The sequence below is a fragment of the Hermetia illucens genome, chromosome 2 (assembly GCF_905115235.1).
Source record: "Hermetia illucens chromosome 2, iHerIll2.2.curated.20191125, whole genome shotgun sequence".
Classification (NCBI taxonomy): Eukaryota; Metazoa; Arthropoda; class Insecta; order Diptera; family Stratiomyidae; genus Hermetia; species Hermetia illucens.
In genome coordinates, this window is record NC_051850.1 from 127,187,779 (window position 1) to 127,212,694 (window position 24,916).

Here is a 24,916-nt window from a genome sequence, read left to right on the forward strand (position 1 = left end):
TTAGTTTCCGCTTTTAAAAAGCGACATCACTACATTGCTTAACCGTCCTAGATTTTTATTTTCGGACGATTTTAAACTATTTGCTGTTTTTAATTCACCTACTGGTCAGAGAAGCCTTCAGTCAAACCTGCATACATACTCTTATTTACTGAAAATCTGAAAACCTCTGATATCCATTTTCTTATTCGGTGGTTAGCCGTTATCCTCGATTGAATCTTCCAAAGATCTCAGTCCGGCGTGTGGTAGAAAACTCCAATTTAATCTCAATTATGACGACATACTCGTCCGAGCTTCTGGAATGTTTGGCTTTAACTTTCTATCCTCTTATCAACCCACGGGCAGAGACTCCCTCTATCAGTAAACTTCAAAAAGGACCGCCCCCAATCTTGTTACCCTAGTCGTCCAGCTTTCCTCTCTACAAGCTCTAAAAGCTTTGATTGATGCAGGCCCCTTTTATCCTTGACGGATCGCTCTGCAGCCTCCGGAATATACAAGAGTAACACATCACACAATGTCCGCAATTTAATGGAGGTGCAATCTGCGCAACTACTAACTACACCAATTGAGTTAAAATTTTGTAAGAAAGTGAGAACTGTGTGTAGAACCGAGCGATTACCGGTACCGAGCGATACGGTCCAAGAGGTAGCCACTTCATGCTCTTACGAAATCTAGTAGCGTTACGTTACTTGGCATCAGTTCCTTGTCCCAGGACATTTGTATTTGTTATAACTATATTTTGCTCCCAAATAAGGGTAAGAAATACCTCCACATCCGAGAGGGGAATTAAAAAAAAAAAATTTACAAAGTTTTTTTCTCAAAATGACGTTATTCACATTTGCGGGAATTCTAGCTTAAAAAGTAATGAATCGATCATTATGAAGTTTTCAGGTATAATTCTTTACCAAGAATAGTGAAAAAGTGGTGAAAAATGAAATATTTGTTCTGAACACCTTTAAAGTTTTTGACTTTGATTATTTTTAGTTACATTGAGATTCATATTCTTAGAAAGTAAAATTAAAAGCTTTTGGTTTCAGATAAAAATTGAGTCGCCACAGATTCCCCAGCTGGAGAAATCCTTCAGCGGAATACTATCGCGTAACTCTTTTATTTTTGGCTCCTATTTTTCGAAAGCAATCTCAAAAGTCGTTTCGATTATGGCTAATGTGATGTTCAAACTTTATTGAATTCCAAATAATTTTTTCCACTGAAGAAAAGCTCAAAAACATGGAAGATCTAACATCAATCAGACAACGGGCGACATAATCGGACATTTCATCGTCGCTTCTGTAGCGTATTTTCAATAAAGATTTCAATATGTCTCCCCACAAAATTCAAACACTCCATCAGCAATGGCAGCTTTTAGGGATAGCTGTCTGGCGTTCTGATCTACTCCATCTGAGGTAGGGTCTGTCTCATCTTTTTTTTCTACCACAGATATTGCCCTTATAGACTTTTCGGACAGGATCATCCTCATCCATACGAACTAGGTGACCCGCCGAACGCAACCTGTTGAGTCAGATTTTTCCCACGACCAGACGGTCGTAGTATCGGTAATAGATTTTTTTGTTATGTAGGCAACAAAATCGTCCATCCTCATGTAAGGGGAAGAAAATTATCCGGAAGATTCATCCCTCGAACGCGGCCGGCTTCGCTGTCCAGCATCGGGACCCACGTAGTCTGTACACTGGAACGTATTTAATGTGTAGGTGTTGAGGAAGTAGACGCAGGAGTACATTGAGAAAAACTGCCGAGTAGGATCCTTGGTGGCACCTGCACATCCGGTTCCTTGAATCCCATTCAGCCATACGTTAAGATGAGACACACCACAACTGATTACATCCAAAGAACAATCCTCGGCCGGAGACCATTTCTTTGCAAAGGTTCTTTTGAGTGCTTCGAAGCCTATATAGGCTTTCTTAACTCTCAGTTTTATGTTCAATGCCGAAAGAAATAATCATTCATCATTTCATTCAGCCTCGCTAGGTTGGGTACCGTTATCTAGTTATCCAGATGTGACTAGATTATCCTGGTTCTCCAATCCAATAGTGATCAACACATCCTTGCTATCGTTGGTGTTAACTTTAACTTAATACTCCCTCTATATCCAAGAACCGTGCAAATTACTTCGTGTAGAGCGGTTTCTGTAGGTAAGCCTTGTAGATAGACATGCTAGGACTTAGAGAGAAGCACTCACCCCACAATTGCCCTTAAATGGATTTCCAGAACACGCTCTAGGGTCTTCGGTATGAAAACCACTCGTGAGCATCTCGAAGATTATGGTACCTATCCTAAAGAGATACAGATATAGATACCATAAATCTCGACAAGCCACGACACAACCCTTTCCTGCTGATTCTGTAGCATGGCTGGCATTATGCCATCTGAAACCGGAGATTTATATACGGAGAAGCTACGATCTTATCCTCTGTAATTACCGATTTGATAGTCTTGCACGGCTCGGGTGGCTGCAAACCCTCCTTGCTGGCGGGAGAATGCATCTGAACCAACCCAAGGTGTCACCAGAAGATTTCGTTTAGGATGAGCTCCTATGTTCCTTGGATTCGCTGGTGCTTTCGGTGTTGCAAACAAGGCCAGCTCTTGGCAGTCGCCCAGTTCCCCTCCCTCGCATTGTCGGTTAGTAGGATAATATCATGCACCTTCTTCCAAACTCCACAGTCCCTCGAACTGGCAAAATGGAAAGTTGGTGTACTGCCCCTGTTACATACCGATAGATTCTCATTAATAATAAAATCAAAGAATGACTCATCTCTCTTGTTTATTTCCGAGCTGCCCCAAAGTGCGCGCCTTGTTTTGGCGCGTCCTATCCACGCGGATCTTCGGCAACCAGATAGGGGCGACCGGTCCTTACGAGTCTCGTCGTAGGGGATAATTTTGAACTTAATATTCTCCCAGGCTTCGCTGACCTTAGAGATGCACGAACCGAGAAGTCTCTGGAGAATTGGTCCTCGCAAGTTATAACGTGGAACCCAAGGACCACCTGAGAGGAATCAAAGTAAGGGAGATACTCAATGACCATATCCGAGGCCCTAGCCTCAACACTGGTTCACACCTCCGGTGCTGGTTTGCCGCTAGTGAAATTACTATTCGCCAGCGCCACCCGTAAGTGGCTTCTGGCAACGTCGCTGAAGGGTTTCGCAATTCTTAGTTCGTCGAACCTCAACAATTATCTGGTATTTAGTTAGTTTCTTTTCGTCCAACTCGTCTGAAGTATCGGCCACCTTATTCTTAGCAATGCGTAAAATGTCCCTGCAATCCAATACTGGTTAAGACTTCCTTAATGGCGTTGGAAGTAACGCCATCTGGGAACAACGTTGTTGAATTCTCTCTCTATATGCAAGAAGCAAACTAGGACATACTGCTTCTTAAATGGGTGTCCAGGATGCGCTCTGGAATCTTCAACAGAGGCTGAAGAGAGGTGAGATTGAGGTGAGGCTGGTTGGTCGAAAGGCCTTCGGGGACCCATGGCCACGCCTACCCGCTTTCGGTATGAAAATACGGAGAAACTGTTTGTAGCCCAGCTGATCTCATCTTCAATAATTTCCGATTTGATAGTCTTGCACGCCTGGGGCGGGTGCATACGCTCCAAGCAAGGCTCTGGCTCACAGTCTTTCTCACTGGCAGGAAAGTGCGTCTGAACCTGGGACTACAAAATTTTATCAGAAGATTCCTTCCGTGAATTTGAGAAGGTGTTTGGGTAAATTTATAAAATATGGCAATATATTAATTGAGCAAATATTGGAACGGTATGTATTTTGAGGTGGAGATTTGGTAAAGATACACAATTTTGATTTTTTCTCCAGATTTTTCGATAGATTCGAGAACGGGACTTGTTTTACATTTGGGAGCTCACATTTTCAGCCCTCACCGCCTTTGTTTCACCCAATATCACAAATAGGACCAGAACCAAGGCAATACTTTGTGGTGAAAAAAATGTTGCACCCGTCCTTCGCATGTATATTGAGTTACTCGTTTTATGCACACAGACCCCATCTTCTCACCAAATTTCGTGAAAACGGGTTCAGCCGTTTCCGTAAATCTGGTATGGAAGACAGAGATTTGTTTCGTATTGAATCTTGAAAGCAATAGTTTCACGAAGATAATTAGGATGTATGTAAGTAAAAACAAATCAGAAAAGATGTCATCATTTATTTAACTGCTCTTCGGAGAAGACAAAGTGATTCGTAGGGTTTTGATGTTGTCAATGAAGGAGGATACATAGCGAATACCAGCTTAACATATGCCGATCAAGTTTTGAAGCTGTTCTTGGATCCATTAACCACCATCCCCTCCATCCACTCTCTGTGAATGGCCTCTGTTTGCCAGGATTTCCATATAAGCAAAAGGAACAGATCTGTGGCTTTGCTCCCCTTGAGCGCTTTGATGATCGAGATTCTGTGATGATTGGATGGACATCGTATGTTACGGTGGGGACTTCATTGGATGTGATACCGTTAAGAACTGTCGTGAAAAAATTTTTTGGAAATCTTCAGCTACTCGTCGTCATGGATGAAGGGTTGACCGTTACCGTTCTTCATAAGAGCATTCAAAACCACAAGATATTGAAATAAATAAAATTTATTTTGCAGAAAATATTGTTGAATGTTGAAGATCGGCATATGGTGACTGTTAGACACTTTTCCGTGAATTGATGTTTTATCTTTTTCAAAATATCAGTTATCATAATTTGGGACATCCAACGAGGGGAACGATGGTTGTATGAATTTCAACTGGCCACAGCTTCTACTTCACTACGCCCATCCTTAAAGGATGTAGTAGGTGACATCGTGGTCGCTACATACGACCGTAACGGCATTAGTATGCTACTGCTGTGCTAGTCCATAGCCGTACTTTCGAACAATTCCTTTTTATAAGCGGTGAAGGCTCCTTCAGATAATTGACATTGGTATGTATATAGTTATAGTAAGTTCAAATTTAACATTTTAAAACGTAATGATATAACAATGTCCTTTATCCAACTTTACGCTGAAAAGCACAACAAAATATCTACGTGCTCTATAGCAAACGAATACTCCTTAAGAGATTATGTTCTTACCAATGTTTTTGCACAAAATGTTCAATGTCTACTTCATTCTTTCTTATGGAGACAAACAAAGAACCTTCGCAGGAAAAGGTATAAGAACGTGATGTACAAAATTGCTGCCCGTGTCCAAATGGCTACCATTAAAATCCTTCAAAGTGATACTAAATGCAGAATTAAGCGAAAGTTTTCATTTCGTAAATACAGTAATCCCACCTGACCCTAGCTTTCGCCATCAATAACATTGCACAGAAAAGTGCAAAAGATTTCGAAATTGAAGAAATTGTCTTACCTGTACTCGGGCGATGGACATCCTTGGGCGACGCAGAGCAGGACCGCTCCCTCGTCCTGTGCCACCGAAACATGTGCTGTATGTTCCACGAGGCTCGGCGAAACAATTCCCCGGTGATCTAGAATGGAATGCAAACAAAATACGTTAATACCGTTAATGCAGCAAGTTCTTAGTCGTTAGTCTTCTCAGTGGGGGCCTTCAGCCTTAGCTTTGTTTTATGCCTTAGCTTTTTATCCTCGCCCGTTCGGGGCTGTTCAGCTTACATGTGAAAAGGCTTTTGTTGTAACCGACATTGTTAACTACGGCGTCCTAGACTTTTTCAAACCATGGAGGATTTTCCTTGTTTTATCTCGTTTGTTTTATCCTCAAAATGCTCGGAGGCAATGGAAAGGATTCCCATTGAATGAGTTGTTCGCTACGAGAGAGAGTTGGAGCACGTTGAAACGGCGGGTGGAGGGTTCCTAGCGTACTATAGTTCTCAAGTATGTCCCCCGGGACCTAGGTAGTGGATAACGTCTGGACCAGAATTTTTTCGCATTTGTAAATTCATGTAGTCTTGACAGAAAATGTTTGTACAATACTAATTTGAGGATATTGCTTGATAGTCGTAGGGACGCTTGAGCTGCTTCACTTTTATGAAAATTTCACGGTTACTGACAGGAAGTTTTTTCGTAGTTCCGTTCTGTATGATGTCGCTTATCATATTAATGTCATCTGGAAAGCCGGTTCTCCTCAGTGTTTTATAGGGATTTGCAAAATCGTTGACAGGTTTGTAGTTTGAATATTTTCTGTATTACAGGCCGCTTTTGAAAAATAAGAAGGTGTAGCTAATAAAGGGACTTAACTCAAACCACTTCTACCTACTACCCTCATGGATAATAAAGCATTTCCTCAGGAAATACTGAAACTTTAATAATGTTGCATGACTTTCTCTCAGAACTGTTCACATTCAACCTTTCCCTCGCTATATAATCTAGTGGAAACTGACGCTGTACTTTGAATCTTCTCTTCTAGTCAATTAACATTACTATTCTATGAAACAATAGCGACTAGAAACGCTCGAGGAATAGTCGGATTCAAGTCCGTCTGTCAAACAAAAGACTCGCTTCTGACTTTTAAATTGTCAAGTCTGAAAATGTGTCCTATGTCCTATGGAGCCCGACAACTTACCCGTGATCCTGATTTTCGCTGCAGAACTGACAACTACTTGTCTGGTGAGGCGATGCATTGTTCGACACCGATACGTAGGAAATCTGTCGTTATATTCCAGATTATGGATTAACAATTCCCCGGTGGGAAGTAGATGAAATTTTCCATCTGGAAAAGTGAGAGAATACTTGGTTATTCTATTCTTCTGTAATTGTATTTTGCTGGAGGGGCGTAAGATAGCAAACATGAATCTCGTACAAATGCTCACAAACCGTAAAGCGTTTGATGTAATTTTATTAAGCCACCACATGGGATTTTATGACGTGATTCCGGAGAAAACGTTCTCGGAATTTAAGATACGAGACATAAATCTAAAATATGGCATGAGAGGGGTAAACTGGTAACAATGGCATGTGATTTAGAAGGTACATGGGAAACTACTGTAATTTTATGGATTCTTGGGGGTTCACGTGGCAGACATTCTTGGGAAATCAGTGAAAGCTGTTTCCTTCACAAAATCGATAAATAACAATGTCTATGGCGCTAACATTATTTACTTTTAAAAGCAAGCTGCTGATGATTTGAAAAATTCCGGTCTGCATTTTTGCGCGTCCTGAATCTTGAATTGTTAATTGAACCTTTTATGCGTAGGCGCTTCCTCTGTGTTAGTTGCTGGTGTTTTAATTGGGTAAATCCATAACCTTGAAGTATTGGGGGAGCACGAAATATACATCATTGAAATCGACCCCATCTTTTTTGGTGTAGTATTGAAAGTTGAGACATCGCGCAAAGTACTCTTTAGTTATTTTTTTGAACGGATGGGTATGAAACTTACTGTAATTTGTGCCCTCCAAGAAGTTGATGTGTCCGGGTGGTTCAAATGATTATAGCGCTAGGCTACCGTAGAAGGTCGCGGTTCAAACCTTGCTGGTGGCAGAGGGATTTTTGATTATGACTGGATGTAGGATACTAGTCGACTCAGCTGCGAATGAATACATGAGTCAAATCAGCGTAATAATTTCAGGTGAGACTGATGCTGACAACATTGCCACCTACAGTGTACTGTAGAGCACCGTTACAGTTTTGAATGAAGGGCTCTAATACGCTTCCAGTCCCTGATGCAATTGGATTGTTGCATCAACGATTATTATTGTTAAGAAATTGATACTAATATGATATCTTCCCAACACTACCTTCGAATAATGGATGCCGGTACCGGAGCACCAAGAACCTGATGTTTGCTACTTCCGTAAATTTGGCACTTGCGTAGGGAGCGCTCCGTCGATTCCCTCGCCTCGTTATTGGATGGATGCGCATTTTGTCGGTGATTGCATATATTGTCGCGGTAGGAAAGCTTGAGTCCGAGATCTCTTCAAGGAGGGAAAATCGAAGTTAAGCCGCAATCAGTTTGCGGGTCTACAGGGGTCATTGCATGTGAACTATAAAGCACTCACGGGAAATAGAAACTGGAATAAAAGCAAACAATACCAAACAGACATCAGTAATGAACGCGGAAGCTGACGGCAATGGACCAAGTCCAATTCAGCGCCGAAGACAATGGAGCATCCATAAACCCGTGCTTAGCTTATAGTGAGTGGAAATTTTAACCACAGCTTACTGAGCAGAGAAGTGAAAGTATAAGCTATGCGGAAAGTGACCTAGAGCCTATTTTAGTGAAATAAGGAAACTAGCCGAGATATAGAAGTGTCTATCTTCCCCCGGACATCATTAATTCCAATCGGGACGGGGATGGAATGAGTCCTATCATAACAATCGATGTCGATAGTCTAAAGACACTTGAAGCCAGGGACGAGATAGAGTACCTTGGTTTTTCCGGACTAACCTTCAGGAACATTAGCAAATGACCAACAAAGGCTGAAAGCAGTCATCACACTGTGGGGCGACAAGAGCACCGATCAAACTGTGAAACTGAATAAAGTATTGATTTTAGAACCGAACGAGAAGCTGGATATAGAAACCTTGGAGGCAGGTTGATATATGGCAAGACCAGGGCGTGCATATATATAAATATAAATAAAATATATAAATCCAAGATTTAAAAAATATAATTAGATAACTTTGCCTTTTGGAACTCAGTGAACTTGGCGAGCAGCACAACGGAAGGCTTCTTCCTACTTTTCTTATAATCTACTGCGAGGTCCATTACCTCCTGATAATATTTTGTACGGAACACAATACACATCACCCAGCGGAAGGAAGCACGAATAGCAACAGAAGAGATTAAATAGAAACTGATAAAACAATACGGACTGGAGGCAGCCCCACCAAAACCTCAATAATGAGGCGGGAAGAGTAATGGAGATTGTTAAAGTCAAATGTGATATGGAGATGGTTGTTCAAATTGAATGTGGTTGATTGAATCACAACTTCGCTTACTTGCGGCGGAAAACACGACAGCTGTTTAACAGTTCAAAAAGGCCGGTGAGTGAAAAGAGTTTAGCAGAGAGTTCACCAAGCACAATAAAGAGGCCTGTGAAAGAAAGAGATGTTCATCCAGAAAAAGTGCGTATCCAGAAGACCTAAGCTAAATAATAATAGTAATAATATTAAAACTCCCCCGTAGCCGGTCCCAAGCTCGGTTCTAAAAGGAGGAGAAACGAATAGTTTCAGTTTGAATGGCTGTAGACCATCGCGAGAGATAGGGAAGGAAAGTGATTGAACTTTGTAGTCTTACAGATTACTCACTGAGGAAGCTATGACCATACCTGGTGGTTAAGTATAAAATGGAAATTAATCAAATGAGAAGAAGGGGAAATTCGAGATCCGGTACGGATAATCGGCAGGAGTTGTCTCATTTGGTGACTGGTCGGGCTGCCGCAATGGACAGGGCCACGGCGTAAAAGTCGTCAATTCTGGGGCGGTTCGACTTTTAGGCGCCACGACGATCAGGAGCCTATCTCCGCCTGCTGCAACAGTTTAGCCACAATCTGTGGAAACCACTTCAGCAGGTTCGGCTAAGCAGGGCATGAATTCAATTGAGGATACGAAACTCTCTATTATCGGCTCCTACTACGAAATAACGACGGTGGGGATAGGCACAACATCATACGATCCTTTTTTGCATCAACGATTTGTTGAGCGCTTTCTGCAATACGCGGACGTGCCTGCGCAGCAGATCAGTACCTCTCGATTACTCGCAGAGACATAATCTCAGCCGTAATCAGAAAGCGCCTAAGGTCATTGCAGGAACTGGTGACCAGGTGCATATCGGAGCAGAGGCGGTGGCATCAACACCATTATGTTCCAACGCGGGCAATAGTTTCAGTTTAGTTATCGCTTCCGATTTTGGTAAAATATTCCTAGAACTTAAACACATAGCTTTACAACTAGGTTTCTATTTTCGCAAATAAGTACTTATTTCGAGAGGTGCTTACTCCCTTCTTCAGTACCTAGCTACTAGGAAGTAGCTAAGGGAAACTATGCGTTTAAGTTCAACATTTTCAGTACTCACCGAACAACACTTTTTCAACGCCCGGCTGAAACATGCGCCGAGGTTCGGGACGAACAACAAAGAGCGTCTACGCGAGGAATCAGCGAAGTTTTTTCAGATCTCTCAATGGATCCCAACAGAGCATTGAAGCAGTACAGTTTTCGGCACCGGAAGCAACAAAAGTATTGGGTTGTAATTGAGGGTCCATCGCTGAAGGTACGACGAGTTATATCTCGAAGAATTGGAGAAGCCCTGGTCTGGATCGGGTGTAGATTTTGTGGTACAAAAAGTTTACCAGTGTGCATGGTCGGTTGGCGCATAGCGTAAACCAAGTCACTACTAAACCTGATTGATTTCCACCTTCCCTCATTGCGGCGATTACCCAACTTGTCCCTAAAAATTTACTGTTCAAGAACCCGCAGATACAACACCGATTACTTAGCAACCCTCTACAAGTTCGTAACTTCCGTTATTAGTGGAAGGGTCAATGCGCAACTTGAGACCAGTGACAGTTTGTTCGAGGAGCAGAAGGGCTACCGAGTCGGTTCAAGGGAACAACTCATTATCGACTTGGTAGTTGTAGGTCAAGCAATTTATCTCTATCGCATTGATCGTAAACTAATAAAGTTTTTGGGGCCGGTTGTGGAAGGGAGGCATACCACCTTATCAGTGCATTCAAAGTGTCAACACCTCAGAGCGGATAAACTTGCCTTGTGATATCGAAGGAAAGGGTCTAGTTAACGTGCCGCCACCACTGCCAGGTCGACTCGGTGCTAGCTTATTTTTACATAGAGCAGGCGGGTTCCGTGCATACGACTGTTTGTAATGCAAAATCGACTTCATTTGGAGGATCGACCATTTTTTTGATCGACTGTGTGCTAGGGCGAAGGGGTTTACGTGAGCAGGGCGGCGTGGTTGCAATTTAAGCTTATAATAAGCCTATAATGAAAGAGCGGGTGGAGATCGACCAGTGCAGAGTGTATGGGTCGACGTTGGAGGCCTTCGACAATGCGGTTTATGGCTGCACTGTTATGGCGCCGGTGTAATACACCAACAGGCATAATGCGAGTTTATTCACCAACACCTTTAATATAAGCATGGACAATATTTGATAGTTCTGCTTACACCGTGTCCTGGGATCCTTCTAACTGATCGCCATAGACAAGGCGGGTCACTCCGAATATATTATTGATGTTGCTGTCCCTCATAATATAACATTGAACGGAAATACGTGGAAAAGATGGTGAATTATGAGCTACTGGCTCAGAGATCAAAGAAATTTGGTGTCCCGAGTAGGTGGTTGTAGTTCTCAATATTTTTAGCTATAGGTATTGCTCTCAAATCGTTTACGCTTTCACTTGATGCGCTGGGATTCTCGCACAGTCTGGTTCAAACCATAAAGGAATACACTACTCTTCAAACTTGTTCGATGTTGGGGGTACTTCTCTCACCAGGTCCCATATACACTTTTATATAGGTAGGATCGCCCGAGCCTTAATGCTTTGTACCTAATACTAGGTAAAATCCGGTGTATGGCAAAATTGTGAGAATTTGGAAATAATAATATTTTAAAGTCGTCCGCTAAAGTGAAAATGGGCTGTTTGGGGCTCGTTCTTCCGACTACTTCATTGTATAATATTATAGTTAATAAAAAATATAAGCAGTATGGGGCCACAAAGCCATGTTGTTCTTTCGCTATTAAGTGAGAGGAGGATATTGCACACAATTAAATAGCAAGAGGCCAACAAGCCCATTGGAACCAAATCCCACATCGTTTTCAAGGGTTATAATGAGAAATTCAACTAAGGGAAGAGTACTGAGAGGAACGGAAACATTGAAAATGTGATTGTTTCAGTGGAGTTTTGGGATTACTTAAAGGTTGATTATGCGATCCCAATTGACTTAAGCAACAGCTCAGTTGAGAGCGTTGAAGTTGCCTTTCCGGAAATTGAAATAATCAGATTTTTGCGCAGAGTTGTACCTGGATCGACAGTGATCTGCTTGGAATTCTAGGGCTGGATGGTGAGTGTCAATTTTGATATATAGGGATGTATAAGAAAATATGGAGAAGTAATGTTTAATTAGGTTGGAAAGGGGGCGATCAAGTACTCATTACAATAGTAGCATAGTAGGGAAGAGCAGGAGGATTTGTTGGAAAGGATCGGCAAGCCGGTGTGATTAGACTTGGATAAGACCGCAGCAGAAGAAAAAAGGGAAAAGAAACCGCAACAGTACGAAGTTCAGACAAACTGTCATACAATTCTCCGCAGTGTTGAGAGGCGCAAGCACATTATCCCATATGTTAGGGGTACTAACATAATTTGGCTATGGATTGATTATTTTCATGAGCTGGGGATTTTCGAATTTTTAATTTAACCACCCTCTCCTATTTAGCATTCTTTATTGTCTGATTTACACTCGATATCGAACACACTTTGTCGGCGTTTTGCACGCAACAGACGATACCAAGTGGTATAAACAATTCGCTATACACAAGACACGACAGTGGATGTGTTTTTATGGTTTGTAAGTCACCGAGGAATCGAAAAGAGCCCGGGCTTCGAATTTCATCCTTGGGGTTAACTTTGGAAAAGTGCGCTGGTAAATTAATTTCCAGGAAATTTAAAGTATCACTATGGAAAACCCTTACTTTACCACTAATTAAAAATCATTTCACCCGTCTTTCGTAGATTAGATTTACCAGCCTTCAAATTTGGTGGATGCATAGTAAGTCTAGCAAATACTTTTTATTGGTCTTTTAATTTGATTTTATTTTATTTTGTAGCCAATTACTGAAAATTATAGCAATATACTATTTTTAACATTATTTGAACAGATATCGATATAGAGAGTATTTCGGAGCCTAGGTAGTGGCAACCTTTTGATTTTTTAAGGTTTTGTTTGTAAAACAAAACCTTATTAAAATCGGTTTACTGTCTGTCTGTCTGTCCGTCTGTCTGTCTGTCTGTCTGTCTGTCTGTCTGTCCGTCACACGCATTTTTCTCGGAGACGGTTATAGCGATTGACACCAAATTTGGTAGAAAGGTGGGAACTGTGAACGCTCACGCATGTAGTGAGTTACATCCTCTTACGACGAATTTAAGGGGGGGTCCCCATACATGCAAAAGGGGGGTCTAAATTTTTTTTTCATCAAATATAGTCATGTGGGGTATCAAATTAAAGGTCCCGGTTAGTACTTTTCGAAGCCGGTATTAGTTTTGACTTTTGCTGAATAGGTGGGGAGTGCGGGGGGTTCAAAGTGGTCATTTTTTCAACGAACCCGTTCTCAGGAACTACCTAACCGAAAAATCTGGAAAAAATCAGGGGGCTGCCACTATATGGTGCCTAGGCTCCGAAATACCCTCCATATCGATACCTGTTCAAATAAAGTTAATAATAGTATATTACTATAATTTTTAGTAATTAACAGGAAAACCCCCCTTAAGTTCACCCTAGAATCACAATGTAGACATGGGTATAGATCATGATCCTGCCAAATTTGATGAAAATCACATTATTACTAACAAAGTTATACTAAGTCAAATCTGCGCTCCTCTGCAAATTCAAGACTATGAATGTTAATATCACTTGAAAGTGGGTATTTTCACATAATATATGTATATTTTACGTGCCACATGCTAATGGGGCAAATGCACACCCAAATCTCGTTATAAAAGAAATACACAAAACCTTTCATACCTGAAGCGTCTAGCTTCCGGTTTCCCGACTTGTTTTCAGATATTTTGGCTGACTTGAAATGATCGCTTTCAACCCTTGCACATCCCACCTTTCCATCAAGTGTCAAAGCTAAGATTGGCAAAAAATAGTAATGGAGAGCTTTCATTTGATACCCCGCATCACTATATTTGGTGAAAAAAATCTACACCACCCCTTTTGCATGTATGGGGACCCCCTCTTAAATTCGACTTAGGAGGATTTAATTCACTGTATGCATGAGCGTTCATAGTTCACACCTTTCCACGAAATTTGGCCCTAATTGCTATAACACTCTTCGAGAAAAATGCGTGTGTCAGACAGACAGGCAGACAAACAAACAGTAAACCGATTTTAATAAGATTTTGTTTTACACAAAACCTTAAAAAGAACGAACCTTATCGTAAATACATAGAACAGCTCACAAGGGGAAAACAAGAAACTTATGACGAACTTACGCGAATAATAACATGAAAAACAAAAGTGTGCGAGTGGTGAAAGATTTCGTACGAGGCTATAAGCCCCAATCTCTGTAAGGATGACCAAGGAACATCCTAGGCAACCCCGATGAAATTAAGAAGCTACTCAACCCAGTGGAAACGTCAGCGAGAAGTACTGTTTTGACGAACCCGGAAGCTATAAATAATACACCAGTCAAACCTCCATCTATTGAAGAGTTGAAAACAGCCCTGCATGACCAAAAACTAAAGAAAGCTCCGGGATTCGATGGTATTACAGCCAAACGACCACAGAGGAGAGGAAATTGGCTGGATAATCTCCTCCATAAATTTGTTTTAAAAATTTGGACAAATGAAAAATTATTTGACGACTGGCGCGAGAGCGACAAACTTACTTGTGACAATTACTAAGGCATTCCATTGCTGTGCACGTCCTACAAGATTCTGAGGAAAATCATCAGGTTCGATTAGAGCCAAAATTAATCTGTGAACACCAATGTGGCTTTCGAAAAGAACAATCCATGATGGACCAAATTTTCATGGTGAAACAACTACTGAAAAAGTGTTATGGTTCAATATTGATATGCGTCAGCTCTTCGTCGACTTCCTTCAAGCGTATGATAGCATCAAACGAAAAGTACTATATCGTATCATGCGCAGGTTCCGCTTACCAGAAAAACTAGTACAAATTACGGAGCTAACGCTGGCTAAGACAGAATCACATGTGAAGGTGTTTGGCGAGCTAACGTAATGCAACGAACTGCGTATTAAAGCGAGGTGATGGACTCCCCCCATGCTTTTTAACCTGGGCCTTGAATACGTTATCCGTAAACTGAAGTTAGGTACCAAGGGCTGCTCTACAAATTTTTGCAAATAGTGGGATTCACTGACGACATAAACATCATGGCACGTTCAATTGCAAACGACAAGAAAGTATTTCTAGAACTAAATGATGCAACGCATGAAGTCGGCTTAAGAATTAATGAAAAGAAACCAAATGCATGACCCAATCAAGCAGACAGCCGCCAATACGCCAAAAGCTGACAATGAGCAAATCTAATTTTGAAAGCGTGGCCAACTTTGTGTGCCTAGGAGTAAACATAACGAAGGATTGTAATGAAAAGTATAATACTACACGGCCCGACGGATAATGAAAAGTAAAAGGGTGCACAGGAAAAATGAGGCCGCAGAGCGGGAAAGTCACGCAAGCAGTGGGGGGTATCAGTGCACGAGGATAGTAAAAAGTTGCTGAAATTTTTCATCTGGAGAATACGATCGATGAGTCGAGATGGCTGGCGGAAGTCTACCCTGGAGGCCAAGGGCCGATTTAGTTTGTCCCGTCAGTGAAGAATAAGAAGGAACTCTTCGGACTAGAAGATCGATAATTGACCATCTGTTTACGGTCAATCAGGTTTTGGAAAATTCTGGGCATTCAGAGTCTACGTTCATCAAATATTCGTTGAGATTAAGCAGGTATACGAAAATATTGACCGAAATATGATGTACAAAGTAAGCCCTGATAGAATGTAAGTATCCTACAAAACTGCGCAGGTAAGAGTCAATAGCCTAACAAATGCATTTAAGGCAAACGTCGAGCTACAGCCAGGAGATAGGCTGGCAACCTTTATTGTTCAATCTGGCACTGGAGCAGATTATACAAAAGTTGCCTGCGGCCTGCGCAATCTTTCATATAAGCAACAAATATTTTTATTAACCTCGACAAAACAGCAAGCGAAGGTGAAGAAAAATGACATCCACTAGACAAAATTTAGCAATTGACGAGTATGCTAAAGATAATCGTTGGCACAACAATCCATATTGAATCAGGGCCTTGAAGTGTGTGACAGCACTTCATTCAAGACCGTGACGGTACACTACAGGGTTGCAGTACCCTGTAGGAGGCAATGTGGTCAGCATTGCGCTCGTCCGATATTATTACCCTGATTTGGCTCAGGTACTCATTCACAGCTGAGTCGACTAGTATCCGACGTCAAATCACGATACAAATTTCACTTCCATCAGTGAGATTTGAACCGCGACCTTCCGTACGACAGCCTTGTGCTCTAACCACTCAGTTATCCGGACGAGTATAATTTGGGAAATATATTTAGATGAAAACTGACAAAAGATGTAAATGAAATGGATGAAATGCGTATTCGTCCTGCAAACGGAGCCTGCTGCGTCTTGCTATGTTAAGAGTCAGTTGTACATATATGCAGGAAAGCAAAGATCCGAGCACCTCGTTAGTAAGACCGTTCCAACACAAATTTTCGAAAAACAGCTCCAATTTTTGAGACGAAGGTCTAAGAGGAAAATAGAAGCTAAACGAGAGGGGGACCTATGGCGACATCAGATGCAATCATGAATTGTATCAAATATTTTACAATTCTCGAAAATAATCAAACTTCGGAAGCTGCATAGGCTGACCATGTTCAACGTTTCCAGGAAACTCAGATACCTGGAAGTGTATTCGAAGGGAGAATAGAGAGACAAGGGCCAGTAGGAAAACCCCACGATGCGGATTTCGAAATTGGAGGACGCGAGCGGTGGAGTGAGATGGTTAGAGAAAGGACATCCTGCAGGTCAACGGCGACGACTGAAGTACGCGTGAATATAAAAAAAATTGTACAATACTGCAAGCTAAATTTTAGTGACGAAAATAACCCAGGATGCTATGCATTAGTGCATACAATGAAGCAGGATTGACATGTTAGACAGGATTGTGCAGTCCCTAGATCTCAATTAACATTAAAAATTTTAGAAAGAAATTTTAGAAGGGGTCATAAGTGGATTCAGTATCTAAAGGAGCTGGTACAGTTGCAAAAGTTAAAGGCATTTCTAGTAAACATTGATGTATGCAGGCAATAAGTATTGAGAAATTATGATAAAAGGATACGTATTTTGTTTGTTACTACTATAATCTAAGATAATTTGTAATTACAGAGTGTGTAATAGAACTTAACATCTCTGGTAACTAACGCTGTGTTACACAGGATCCAATCTATATGCGTATTGATATCCATTAAAAGATTTCATAATGGATATGACTAACTGATTTCTTGTGACTGATTCAATTGATGATATCTATACATTCAAGCCTTTTTCAACTACTATTCAATTGAAGGAATAATCATATGGGAACAGATGTGTAGATGCAGTAGTACGAAAACTCATTGGCTAAAGGTTTATAGAGAAATATTATATATTGTTGTACAAAACACATGCATAATATAGGATAATTAATACATACCTCCTTGTAGTGACGGATAAATATAAATTGCAGGTTCCTGTACCCATGAGACCACTCGAACTAATTCCTTAACAAAAGTCGGAACAACGCATCGCAGGATTGCTGTACAACCTCTCGAAGCTCCCAATACTTCAACGTCCACTTTATACGCCTGTGCCACAACTATTGTAAGAGATTAGAAAACAAAGATTTGTGAGAAGTTAATTAACGGCCAGATAAGCATTTGCACATTTAGAGTGTCCCTACCAGGAGAACAGCTTCCAGGGAACTTGTAGAAGTTATGTACACTACGTGTACTTGGGAAACGGTATGTAGTCCCATGTAATGTAATGAAATGTAATGTTGTTTAGGTATTTATAGCTGGATTAAGAATTAAGCGCCCATGTAGAAGACTACAGATACATGAGCGGCTGGGAGCGTCAATTGATTTTAAAGTGAACTTAACTTACGGGTTGAGCTAAGTCTGCGATGAAAAGGAAATAAAGGAAGAGGGGATTGATGTTCGCTACTGCCATTTGATGTGCATGCTATATTCATAGTCAACAAAATTCTTCATGTGTCGCTATTTTTAAAGCAAACTTTAAAAACTTCAAGCCGAATAAAACCACATACATATCCCGATAAAAAACACTGAAGCATTATCCTGATGATGATGTTCCCGGTTAATTCTTAGTAAGTAAATGGGAACCACATTTCGGATAATTACTACTATGCAAGTTATATAATAATATAATTTTGATAATTTTTTTTCGAATTCAATAACTGTAGCCCTGAGGTTATGAATTTCTAAAATTTCTCAACTGGCGTTATCCAGCAGTGGAAAAACTCTTGTAGCCCGTGACGAAATGAAGTCTAGAATAATTCCTCAACGAATACAAAACCACAAAACTATGACGCAAAGTTTCTTTTGCGAGTATAAAACTATTAACGAAAGCTACAGAAAGAACAGGGTCTAGGCAATCTGGATTAATCGGAGACCCCAAAAAGATTCAAGATTCACTCACACCATATTTCTCTACAAAACCGGACAGAATCGTTGCATTGGATTGAAGTCACGACAACGACTTCGGCAAAAGAAATTGAACTACGCCTTTGAAATTTTGAATATTAGACCGTTAACTATATATAATATGTAAAATATATGATTGACAGTCCTTGAATGGAGCATAGCGAATCAACCACGTCTAGGCGCGATCTTTGATGCTTTGCTGAAATGTATTAAAGTTCCCCTCAGGACTTCTCGAGAAGCTAGCACTTCACCTCTACTGTTCTGCCTTCTGCTTCTGGGACGACGAACTCGTCGGCTATTTTGGGATAGTGAATTCCAATGCAAGTATAATCCGCAGTGTAGTTGTCATCCTCCTATAATGTGTGCAATATATATTGTATCATTTTACTTTCTCATCAACTGCAACTGCCCCTCCTCCCGTTTTTCGTTCGAAATTGCAATAGACTCAGAGTATCCCGGTCGAGATGATCGGGGTGTGAGTTTCACGATTTCGATGTAGTGCCTCCGGTTCGATTTCCGGCTATATCCAGGGCTGTTTGTGATTATTTGTATATATAGTGCAATGGTCTATTGAAGACATGAGTGCTGAAACTACGGTCCCCTTTTAAAATAACCAAAAAAACAGGCCTAATGACATCACGTCAGCCAGTGCTGAAGAATGCTCGGAGCTTTCGAGCAGCACTGTAGGTCACCTTTAATGTGGCAAACTCACCTATCAACGCATAAAGAACATCAGCGCGGAACAATCTCTCTCTCATATTGGAATTGAGATAACTGCATATCTAGGCTTTGGACGAAGTAATGAAGGCGGATCTAGTCCATCAAAGAACATCAAGGTATCGTTGTAGGTAGAAAATACTCTTCAAAGATACAAATACAAAGTCATATAAATTGATCAACGCCTTCGATATTCTGCCCGTTAAAGCGTGAAGGAAAAGTTCGGTTACCCTGCGAACTAAAAAAATTGATTTTGGTTGCGTTTACCTTTAGCCTATCTCTTCCTCTGCCCCTTTTCTAAATCTGGAGTCATTAGCCAAAGTCCGTGAAACGGTGAGAGCAAGCAGATGGCATTAACATTGTTAAGGTGTTTGAGGAAATATGGTCCTCCACGTCGTCCAGGCAAGGCAGCGTCAAGAACATCACCGATAACGGAAAGAAATAATATCGATAACACAACCCAGGCGGACTCCCCTTTCGACCTCAAGTTCCTCTGAGCTTTTACCTGAGTACAGCAAATGACATTTGGCGCCATCATTTGTCGGTTTGATAATAGCCGTTAGTTTCCCCATTCATTTACCCAGGAGTAGTAAGATGAATATGGTGAAAATCAGCGGTGAATCTTGAGCGGGGAACACAATTAAGATCCGTGCGTAATGCGGACGAGGAGAGCGTGTTCATTCCGCAGTCGTGTTTCCCGCTTTACAAAGAAATAAGACACATTAATTACTTTCCCCAATAATACGATCAAAATGGCTGCACAGAGAGAGAAAAAATGTGAGTAAATTAACCTATATGGGCGTGAAACACATTTGTTGTTAAGTCACAAAAACTAATGGGCATTCTAAATGATGCATTTTACGATAATTGCTGGGAACCGCATAATTTACGGCGAATGCAGAAACCCTACCATTCAGATTAATGAATAGAATTCAATGAAGAAGGCCGAAAGATGACGCTCAAAAAGATTGGAGGGCTCAATTGATGCAATTAGTGAACTGCTTTCGAGACTGTCTAAATAGAAAATGCAGTCATTGAACTGGTAGAACTTGAGGAAAACCATTTTAGGGGCCAAGGTCTAATTTGGTCTGCAGCAGTTATATTTTAGATTCCCTCTAAGATACGGGGATGTTGAGATTGTAATTACAAAGTAGCCGACTAGCTAAGGATTCCAAAACTATACACAGTACGACATCTCCCTTTCGGCGTTCTTCACGTGTCCGCCCGAAGGCTGGGTCCATCACAAATTTGTGTCACCTCCTCAGCCAAAAAGTGGATCGGCAATTAGTCTGTTGCATCCTCGAACAAATTCCTAAATCGGTCTTTCTGTAAACTATAGCGCTTTTTAAGGCATCGTGTAAACAAAATCTTACTAAAATGATTTATTGTATGTATATCTGCCCGTCTGTCACACGCACTTTCCTCAAAAACGGTTGTACCAATTTATACCGAATTTGATGGGAAAGCGGAGCTGTGAACGATCTCGCATGAAGTGAGTTACATTCTTCTATGTGGAACTTCAAGGGGAGGGCGTCTCCATATATGCAAAAGGGGGGTGTAACATTTTTGTCTACCAAATATAGTCATATGGGGTATCAAATGAAAAGTCCCTTTTTCTTTTTGTTCAGCTTTTCTTCTGTTCGCAAGCGGGGTCGGCTCGTTGTGATCGGTTTTGCCACTTTGTTTTATTAAAAGCCTGATGTAAACTAATTAATCTAAGCTTCCTTTGATGTTTAGAATAATCTTGGCAAGTGAATTCTCGTTAGTGTGAATTACGTGACCATACCATCGAAGATCCTTCCCTCGCAAATTTTTCCATGATCGGTGCAACCCCATATCACAAAGAACACCAATTGCGGAAAGGCACTTCAGCCAGGTTGCTTAGTTCTGGGCAGCTCACTGTCATTGACAGTGATTGCGCCTGTGTTATGGGGAACGGTCGTCAAATATTCAATTTTATTCGATTCCATTCCATTTTTGGACAAGTTGCTTGTAATCATTGTTGCTATTGGACGCTAGGAAAATACCATCTACAAAAACCAGTGTATAGGTCGTTGGACGTTGGATGTCCCGTGTGACAGTCTCCATAACAAGAACAAAGAGGAGTGGTGAGAGGGCGCTTCCTTGATGAGCACCGACAGAGCTCGAAGTGGCTTTGATACACCCGCCACGCTTTACTTTTCGAATCGTGGGAGAGCACCTGAACCCAGCGTACGAGCTCCTCTAGCACTAGGTATTGTCGTGGAGTATACCAGATGAGTTCGTGTGGCTCTACGACAGGCATACCATATGAGTTCATGTGGCACATGCGTGTATTGCGTCAGTAGTTCCGCAGTTTTTGACAAATCCGCCTTGATTCACGGTTATTTCAACGATTTCGCGAATACGGTTGTCAAGAATGCGTTGAAAAATCTTCGGATCGGACGATAATTTGAACATTCTGCTGGACTACGTTCCTTTTTTCATATTGGAACTTTAGTACTTTCTTGCCAGACAGATGGTGTTCTTGCTTCCTGAATAACCCGATTAAAGAATTCATTGAGCCACAGTGCTGGGTCCCGGTTCTTCGCTTTCCAGAGCGCTGATGCGATGTCGTCAGGTTCTGTGGCTTTCCCCGATTTTATTCCTTTTATTGCCTCCTTGCCTCCTCGACTTCAGTTGCGCTGACTGGTGTAATTGCAATGCTTGTAGAAGCTGAATATGTAAATTCTACAGTTGAAATATTCAGAAATTGAAACTTTAATGCCATCATTATATGCACATAGTGTTCAATAGCACTGGGCTTAACATAGAACCCTGTTAGATAATTCCAAAGGAAATGGACCCTTTCGCTCTACAAACCGCTTCGGTGTTCGGATAGCTCAGTGATTAAAGCGCCAGGCTGTCGTAGCAGAAGGTGACGGTTCAAATCCCACTGGTGGCAGAGAGATTTGTTCCGTACCTGGACGTCAGATGCCAGTCGACTCAGTTGTGTGCGACCTGCGTCAAATCAAGGTAATACGTAGGCTGCTCCATATTTATTTAGCCTAATGATTAAAACACAGTTACTAATGGTCGAAATAGCTTTTTTTGCAAATTATTCCTCTGGATGATCTATATATTTTATCTCAAAAACATGCTTTTTGAACGCTTCAACTGCTTCTTCGGGTTTAGAAAATCGTTGACCGTGTAGCTTTTTTCCATATTCGGGAATAAAAAGGAGTCATTGGTTGCTAAGTCAAGACTGTACGTCGGATGACCTATTTATTCGATGGTTTGGTTGGTCAAATATTTGTGGGAGCTCGCATTGTCATGGTGAAGAATTATTCCTTGAATGCGCTTATTTTTTTTTTATTTGACCAAACACTTCGACCACAGAAATGGTTGTGTATCATTTGGAATTGACGGTCTTACGATTCTCAAACGGCACGGTAGCCACATGTCCAGTTTTTTTTAGAAAAACAGGCCCCCATTTGCTTGGCGGTGCTCCTTGCTTGAGCAATTTTTATTGGATTTTTTTCATCTTGGAAGACCCATACAGTCGACTGTTGTTTGATTCCGACTTATATGCATACATCCATGATGTGTAGTGTAGTTATTAGATACGCCAGTTGACGCAACGCGATTGTATTTTTTGAGCATTTTTTGCGCCAAGCGACGCGAGTCTTTTTTTGAGCGATTGTAAAATTTTTCGGTATCCAACAAAAGCAAATTTTCTTTACGCCCAAGCAATGGTGTTTATGCTTCTCATACTAACACCCAAGGATGCCTCAACCTCACGGTATGTCACATGACGATATTCCATTATCATATTTTTCAGAGCATCAATGTTTTCTGGCACAACAACTAACTTTGGACGACTTTCATTGAACTTGCCTATGAGTGAACTACGGTCACGACCAAATTTATTAAACTAGTTCTTTACAATAGCTAAGGACGGAGTTTCATCGCCAAAAGTCGAATGTAGTTGATCGAAACACTGTTGTCTTTATAATCCGCGTCGAAAATCGAAATATAATAGATCATCGCACGAAAATGTTCTCTTGTTAATTCCATTTTTTGTCGAGAAACAATTAACACAATAAACGCTCGTACGTCAAAACGTTCTGAATACTTATACTTTAAAAAATGTCAAACTTTACGAACCTATAAATGGTTTGCATCTGGTAGCACCGATATTGTATAGGCTAAGTACATATGGAGTAGCCGTAATCACGAGCGGCCGCAACGCCGACCACGTTGTCGTCTATAATGTTCTGAAGCGCACCATTACGGCCTTGAATGGATCGTCGCGCCAACGATTGTTATTATTTAACTGCTTCATATAAGCTTTTCTTTCTCCTAGATCGTCACCTGAGGCGTCGTTTTTAGGTTTTGATTTCCCAATTATAATACATTGGGCATATACATGATAATTGTTGCGCAATACTTGTTGACACTGCCATTCTCGTGCAATGCCTTCTTGGACAACTTAAGTTACCAATTCGGTTGTATCAATGATTGAACTGGCTCGGTTAAAATGGAACTGTCAACCATATTAGCTCCCCACCCTAGCAAGGAATCTATTTTAGAATATTTGGTCAAACATCTTGCTCACAGTGCCTGATGCGAACTTCATAATTCTAAAGAATATTGTAAGTTATTCAAGATCCTTAACGCTAGATTGTATAATTTAATATCTCAGACGCTAGACTAACACATATTTTTCAATAAATGTTCTTAGCTGTTAAGTGAAGTTTTTGTATTTGAAAAGGAAACTTAACGAAGTATAGTCGCTGTAACAATTAAAATCAAGAGAATAAATGGTGTTCTAAGTATGCTTCCGAACTTCCTGGTGAGATAAAAGGTAAGTCTAAAGAGTAAATTCAAGCGGCTTAATTTTCTTCCTACTGCTAGCGCTGTCTCTAATTCAGGACACGTGTCACATCCGGGTGATGTTGGTACACGTTATGCTCGTCTTTCGTAAACTCTGTCAGTTCACAAGTTTTAGTTGAAGGAATATAAGGGGTGTCACTTCCGAATCAATATTTTTTTATTATAAAATAGATATATGTAACTCGAGGATTTTAGAAACTTTCAGATTAATCTGCAGTGAAGGCAAATTTTATCTTATTTCTAGTACTCCTCGGAATTCTTTCTTGCATTATTGAAGTTTTATTTTACTGAGCGTAGCTAGTTACCAATACTGATGATTCAGACCAGAATTAATCGTATCCTTCGGGCTAAGCTATTAGCAGTTGGTTTTTTCAAAGACTGGCTGTGGTTTATACAACAAATAACATTGGAAAACAAAACCTTATGGAAACCATTTTTTACTCACTCAGCCTGTTCCTTTGCTTATCTGTTTGTCTGTAACTATCAGTCTGTGATATGTAACTACTGATCTGAAATTTGATGGAACTGTAAACTCACACCCATACGATGGAAGATTTCTTTCTACCTTAAGCTTAAGGGAGGAGCGAATGTCCTCCCTCTCTAGGGGGAATAGACAATTTAAAGTACCGATTACTACTTGTCAAGGGGGAAGTGGAGGAGTGAGGAGGGGGTAGAAAGTGGTCACGTAAATTAAGATGCCTTTCTCAGAAAAATCTGAAAAAGTCCTAACAATACCTCAGTAAGACACTTCGTCTACATGCTGATATATGCTCATATAAAGTTAATACATGTTATTTTATTTGAAAATTCGCTTGAACCTACCTTCCCTTAAGTCCATCCAAAAGTAAGTATTGGATCAGGGCCTCGAAGCGTGTTGGAGCGCTTTATTTAAGATCGCGAACATACCACACGGAACTACAGAACCCTATTGAAGACAATGTGGCCAGTATTGCGCTCGCGCGT

The 24,916-nt window shown here is 40.9% G+C and overlaps 1 protein-coding gene across 13 annotated transcripts in view; it reads right to left on the minus strand.

Moving 5' to 3' along the window:
* The window catches only part of LOC119649256 (Down syndrome cell adhesion molecule-like protein Dscam2), a 252,363-nt gene that overhangs the window by 123,447 nt on the left and 104,000 nt on the right, over positions 1 to 24,916 (minus strand). For all 13 annotated transcript variants that reach the window (XM_038051338.1, XM_038051337.1, XM_038051330.1 and 10 more), the window contains exons 3-5: positions 17,374 to 17,535; positions 6,522 to 6,668; positions 5,352 to 5,469 (exon numbers count right to left, since the gene is read on the minus strand). In XM_038051338.1, coding sequence (XP_037907266.1) covers positions 5,352 to 5,469; positions 6,522 to 6,668; positions 17,374 to 17,535 — 427 coding nt within the window. The remainder of the gene's footprint in view (positions 1 to 5,351; positions 5,470 to 6,521; positions 6,669 to 17,373; positions 17,536 to 24,916) is intronic.